The 6,872-nt window shown below is 44.9% G+C and overlaps 1 protein-coding gene across 1 annotated transcript in view; it reads left to right on the top strand.

Annotated features, from left to right (window-relative positions):
* Positions 1–6,872, top strand: part of mrpl13 (mitochondrial ribosomal protein L13) — a 45,080-nt gene that overhangs the window by 1,104 nt on the left and 37,104 nt on the right. Inside the window, exon 2 of the mRNA XM_084336479.1 lies at positions 6,230–6,353. Coding sequence (XP_084192605.1) covers positions 6,230–6,353 — 124 coding nt within the window. The remainder of the gene's footprint in view (positions 1–6,229; positions 6,354–6,872) is intronic.

The following is a 6,872-nucleotide window of genomic DNA, read 5'->3' as shown; positions in this document are numbered from 1 at the left end:
ATTCCAAGGATGTCTGTATAGTTGACATGAACGCAATCACCATGATTCCTCCCAAATAAAGCCCTTAAGAACACGGCGCACACCAGTCTGTCCGACTTACGACTGCTCTTCAGCGCTCCTAAATCCTGCTCTTAGTTAAGACAAAATCCAGGAGAAGGGACCTGGTGAATTGCAAAATTGGCCGGAAAATGTCTTAAGTGGAGCTAGGAAAAAATTTGTAAGATCTTTTGTCTTAAGTCCGTTGTGAATGAGACCCAATGTCCAATTATCTAGCAGTCTCAGTCAATGAGTCAACTAGATGTCCCCCTTGGAAGGGTGTGGGCGAAATGACTTTTCTTAAACCATAGAAACAATTTGGACTTCATAAGAATGTTCGTTTATTTGGACCTTGAAGTCCAGCATCCAGCTCATCCTCTGTTACAGTAATCACCAGGTGGTCAATTAACAAGGGGTTAGCGTGTAGCTGATAGTTGGTAGTAGCTTACATCCAAGCTTTAGTGGATAATGTTAGTAGAGGTCGAAGTGGTATCGGTAATGTTCAACCAAGTCGCCTCTGTTGATAGTTCATTAATAGTTAAGTTGCAATTTAGCAACCAGTTCTGGTTAGTGTAGCCAGACATTAGTTGGTCTGCATGTACATTCAGTCTGACGTTAGCCAGTCTATTGTTAATAGCGTGTAGTCAGCATGTAGTCAGCGTTTCCATTAAGTCAGTTAGTACATTCAGTCAGCATTTAGTCAGCAACGTACAATCAGACGTTAGTCAGACGTTAGTCAGACGTTAGTCAGATTATTTACCTATGAATGAATGAATGAAAACTTTATTAACAGATTGCAGAATGGGTACAGTGCAGTACAGCTCAATACATACAATTGTTAAGGGGATGCAGACCAGAGAAAGACTTTCGTCTTGTTTCCACCAGGGTCCCCCATTTCCAATTCATCGTAACATATATGACATACATGACATACAGATAGACAGTACTGCTACATCTATACATTTATGACATACCAGATTTGCAATTACAGTACTGTATTTGTGATACAAAAAGAGTCCAGAAAGAAAAGAGTATATACATTAGGCGTAGAAACTGTACATTGGATTGGGTAGGTGGGGGTGGGACTGTACATTGGAGGTGGTTGGGGGGGGGGTAGGAGTGGGGGGGGGGGGGGGGGGGCTTGGGTAGGAGTGGGGGGGGGGGGGGTTGGGTAGGAGGGGTGGGTGGGGGACACTGTACAACTGTACAAACAACACTGTACATTGGATTATTGACAAGACCATACTTGGTCATTTACTGTACATTGGCGGGGGTTGTGCTCGGACATTTACAGGGGCCAGTTTCGAGTTGCAGTCTCCCTTAGGTGTTTTTTGAGAGAGTTTTTGAAAGTGGGTAGTGATTCACATTCCTTTACAGCTTTGGGTAGGGCGTTCCACATTGATGTGGCATAATTGCGAAACGTGTTTAGACCCTTGTTTGAGCCGAATCTGGGTTTAACATGATTTGTGGAGCTCCCTCTGGTGTTGTGATCGTGGTATTCACTGACCTTTGGGAAGTATTTAGTCATGTACATGGGTACCTTGGTCGTGTAGTGTATCTTGTAGACCAGGCCCATTGCAAGTTGCTGTACTCTGTCGTCTACTCTAAGCCATCCTAGGTTGTCAAAGTGGGCAGGGGTGAGGTGGGTTCTAGGGGTAAGGTCAAGCAGTAGTCTGACCAGTTTGTTTTGAGATGTTTGTAATTTTGTTTTTAGCGCCTTTGAGGTGCTTTGGTACCATGAGGTGCAAGCATAGTCGTAGTACCCTTGAATGAGTGCTCCTGCTAGAGTCTTCAGGGTATTCTTGTTTACCAGTGAGGAGATCCGGTACAAGAAACGAGTTCGTTGGTTGACTTTTTTTATTACATTGGATGCCATTTTGTCACAGGAAAGATTTGCCTCTAGGATGGAACCCAGGTAGGTAATATCTTCTTTCCTTGTGACAATATTGTCACCCACTGTAACTGAGAAGCCGTCGGTCTTGCTGAGTTTGTTATTTGAACCGAAGAGAATGGACTCTGTTTTGCCCATGTGTAATGATAGTTTGTTATCAGCGAGCCATATGCAGATTTTGCTTAGTTCTGAGCTGAGGGTTTTTTCAACCTGTAATTTGTTCTTGTCAGAGACCAGCAGGGCTGAGTCGTCCGCAAACAGGAACAAGTTGCAGTCACAAGCTGACGACATGTCATTTGCATAAATTAGGAACAGTAGCGGACCTAGTATGCTTCCTTGTGGAACACCACAGTTTACTGTGAGGGGGGGGGATAGGGTACCGTTTACCTCCACCATCTGCTCTCTCCCCTCCAGGTAGGATTGCATCCAGCTCACTGATAGACTATCAAAACCAATTGCTTTTAGCTTGTCAATCAGAATGGTGTGATTGACAGTGTCGAAGGCCTTTTGTAGGTCCAGCATGACCATGCCGCAGTATTTGCCCGCGTCCACCTCTTGTTTGATGTGGTCGTTTAAATAGAGAAGGCATGTGTCAGTGGAGTGGGATGTTCTGAAGCCAGATTGGAATTCGTAGATTAGATTTTTTTCCGCAAGGTATTTTTCGACCTGTTCGTATACAATTTTTTCCATGACTTTCGAGATGGAGGTAAGGATAGAAACAGGGCGGTAGTTGCCTGGGTCTAATTTACTGCCTTTTTTGTGCAGAGGGGTCACTCTCGCAATTTTGAAGTCCTTGGGGACGTGTCCCTGTTTTATAGAGAGGTTTATTATGTGTGTGATGACTGGGGTGATGGCGGCTGCTGAGTCTCTGAGGAATTTGGAGGGGATGTTGTCATGGCCAGTGGCCTTGTTAGGTTGGAGGGCGCTCAGTTTTTTGAGTACCTCATCTGTTGTTACCATTTCCAGTTTGAAGTCGTCTTTGTGGACCCCTAGGTTTTTGTAGTAAGCTACTATGTGTTCTACCCCATAATGCCCTGAGTGGGAGGGTAGTTTGTTTACCAGTGTTGTGGCTATGTTTGTGAAGAAACTATTTAAGTAATTGGCTACATCCAGCTTTTCTGTGATGAGCGTGTTGTCCGTCTTTATGTTTATGTTTGAGAATCTGGTTTTAAGTTTTTTACTGCAGCCTAGTTGGTTATTGAGTAATTTCCAAAGTTCACGCGGTTTGTTTTTGTTTTCCTCGGTTTTGTCATTGATGAATTTTTTCTTTGCTGTTTTGATCATGGAGTTTACATCATTTCTTAGTCTGTTTCTTTGCAGTTTGAGTTCAGTCACGTGGGCTTGGAGTTCACTGCTCGTGCTTATGTTAAGCTTTGACTGACTTTTACGAAACTCAGAGCATTTTTTGTCTCTGGTTTTCATAGCGGTCAGTATTTCAGCGTGCATCCACGGCTCAGCGCGATTTTTTACCCTGGTGGTTCTTAGGGGGGCCATGTTGTTTAGTATCGTTGAAAATTTGGTTTTGAAGCCAAGCCATGTTTCTTCAACCAGTGTACCATTGAGCTCATCTGACCAGTCCAGACCCTCCAGTTCAAGGTTAAAGGCCTCGCTAGAGTAGGTTTTTAGGTCTCTAGATGTGACTGTTTTGTGACAGCCAGCCTTTTGTTTTAGCTTTTTGCGGGTACAGAATATCATATAATGATCACTTAACCCGCATGCTATAACCCCTTTATTGGCGATCTTGGACTTGTCAGAGGTCAGGATGAGGTCAATGGTAGTCTGAGTTGACTCACACACACGTGTGGGTTGTGTGATTAGTTGGCTGAGGCCGTGCAGATCACAAAACCTATTGTAGGATTTGAAGACGGGTGCATCTTTTTGTTGCATATCCGTGTTCCAATCCCCAATAAGAATCATTTCTGTATCCTCAACTCCAGCTAAGCACTCATCCAACACGTCATAAAAGCCATTTTGGTCTGGCGGTCTGTAAATTGTGCCGACTAGAACAGATTTAGCCCTTTCAAATAGAATTTCTACAAAAACAGTTTCAATAGCCTCATGATCTAGGTCTGTACGGTTAATAAATTTGGTGTCTTGATGGATGTACATACAGACACCTCCTCCATGCCTGTTCCTGTCATTGCGGACTAAAGAATAGTTCTCTAATTCAATTTCCGGGTCTGTTACTGATGGGTCCAGTTTGGTTTCTGAGAAACATATTATGTTTACCTTTCCGCTACTGAAATGATTTCTTATTTCTGCCAGTTTGTGCCTGAGGCTATTTACATTAAGATGAAAGATATGTAGTCCGTTTTTATCTGCTGTGTCGTCTATATCATTGAGATACAGGTAGGATTCTTCTTCTGTGGGAAGGGGGGGGGGCTCTGTGATGTCCGGAGGGGGGGTGGGGGATCCTAGTCCGTGTGGTTGATCTTGTGGCGGTAGGGATGGGGTCCTGTGTTCATTGATGTTAGGAGGGGGGGTGGGGATGATCCTTTGTCCTCTGCTGGTGAAAGGAGGGGGGGTGGGGGATCCTTTGATCAAGGTGGGTGTCCCGCGACGGGAGGGGGGTGGGGCTGTGTTGTTATTATTTGGACCGTGTGTGGGAGGGGGGGGGGTGTGAGATTCTTTGTCCTGTTGATCTGCTGGCGTCGCCTGGTGGTGGAATTCCGTGGGGAGGGGGCATGAGCCATGGGCTGTGTTTATTCCATCCCGCCGGCTCCCTGCTGTGGAGACGTCTCGTCCTCCCGTGTGTTCCTTTGCGGCGGCGCCGTGCGTGTTGATTGCTCCGGCCTCGGGTGGAAAGTAGGCATCCGAAGCCATCGTTGCATCCTGTAGTGCCAGACCCAGTCGTCGCGTCTGGGTTCGCGTCCTGACGGGGGTCCTGACTTGGCTGGGTCCGGGGTTGACAATGTTGTTGTTGTTGTTGAGAAGGATGTTGTTGTCGTTGTTGATCGCGACGGCAGTCATCACTGCTCCGGTGACGGGTGGAATGTATGCACCCGACGCCGGTGTTAGGATGTTGGTGTCGTTGAAAGGGATGTTGTTGTTATTATTGTTGATCGCGACGGTAGCCGTCACTATTTGTGGGAGCCTCTGATTCTTCACTTTCTGTTGTAGTCGTGTAGTCGGGCCCGGGTTTAATTTAATATCTCCCGCAAGTAGTAGATAAAGGATGATTATCGTCCTTCGATCTAGTTTACCTGCTGGGGGCATTTTCTTCCGCTCCGGATTTGCCGTTAGGAACCCGTGGATAGCTGCGGTTCCGATGGCCAGATGTTTCTGCTCCGAGCCGTCGAGGAGGTAAAAGTCATTGTGACTACCGCTTTCTCTTCCGATTTCTCTTTTATCCGTTTGGTTCGGCTTTCTTGATGAATTAAAGTAATCTGTAATCCATAGTAGGAAGATGATGAAATGTATGAAAAACCTTGTTGGTTTTCCGTGTTGATTGTAGTTGTTGCTGGAGTTCTTGCTGGAGCTCAGAGATTTGCGACCGTCCATGGCGAGAAGAACCTTAGTATGGTTGTCAATATCCCAATGTACCCAACCCCCCCCACCCAACCTCCTCCAATGTACAGTTTCTACGTCAAATGTATATACTCCCTTTTCTTGACTCCTTCTGTATCACAAACAGTACTGTATTTGCAAATCTGGTATGTCATAAATGTATAGATGTAGCAGTACTGACTATCTGTATGTCATGTATGTCATATATGTCTATATGAATTGAAAATGGGGGACCCTGATGGAAACAAGACAAACGTCTTTCTCAGGTCTGCATCCCCTTAACAATTGTATGTATTGAGCCGTACTGTATTGTACCCATTCTGCAATCTGTTAAATAAAGTTTTCATTCATTCATTCATACACCAGGGTCCCCCAGACCGGTCTTTGTCGAGACTCTTTGAGCTTTCTGTTGAGTAGCCACGTCTAGGAAGGAGAGGGTTAGTTAGGGTATGTGTTAGTTTCTTGATAGTAGATGTAGAAGTGAAATACTAGTTAATGTTTTATGGGGTTGCTATATGTTTTATTATGATGCTCTTATGTTTTTATTACGATGATCTATGTTTTATGATGTCTGACTGTCCATGTCCATGTGGAAATAAGTGCTTCCACTTTCTCATGTTTTTATCCATTGGATGCTGTCTTTTACTCCACAATAAAAAACGATAAATCAATCAAACCCTCAGAATCCATGACTGATCATAGAGCTTTGTATCTACATGCATACATACAAAGCTCAATAGAGCTAACATTCACCATGCTGGTTAACCTCTCTCTATTCCACTCTCCCTCATTTAGCAATGGGCGACTTTTGCCCGATCGTGGTTCCTGATCGATGGCAGGATGCAGCCGCCAGGGAAGATAGCCACCATGGTCGCTATCAGGCTGAAGGGGAAACACAAGCCCATCTACCATGCACTGAGTGAGTTAGCAGACACTACTACATCTACCATGTACTGAGTGAGTTAGCAGACAGATCACTAAACACAAGCCCATCTACCATGCACTGAGTGAGTTAGCACTGCAGACACTACTACATCTACCATGTACTGAGTGAGTTAGCAGACAGATCACTAAACACAAGCCCATCTACCATGCACTGAGTGAGTTAGCAGACACTACTACATCTACCATGTACTGAGTGAGTTAGCAGACAGATCACTAAACACAAGCCCATCTACCATGCACTGAGTGAGTTAGCAGACACTACTACATCGACCATGCACTGAGTGAGTTAGACAGATCACTAAAAGTGTTGACCTGCTATCCCCCCTAAATATCATCTACTGTTGACCTGCTATCTCCCCCATAAAGATCATCTACTGTTGACCTGCTATCCCCCATAAAGATCATCTACTGTTGACCTGCTATCTCCCTAAATAAATAGAATCTACTGTTGACCTGCTATCTCCCCTAAAGATCATCTACCGTTGACTTGCTA

Source organism: Notolepis coatsorum (assembly GCF_963971535.1).
Source record: "Notolepis coatsorum genome assembly, chromosome: 19".
Lineage (NCBI taxonomy): Eukaryota > Metazoa > Chordata > Actinopteri > Aulopiformes > Paralepididae > Notolepis > Notolepis coatsorum.
Note: the sequence above shows the minus strand (reverse complement) of the source record. Positions and strands in the feature narration are given on the sequence as shown.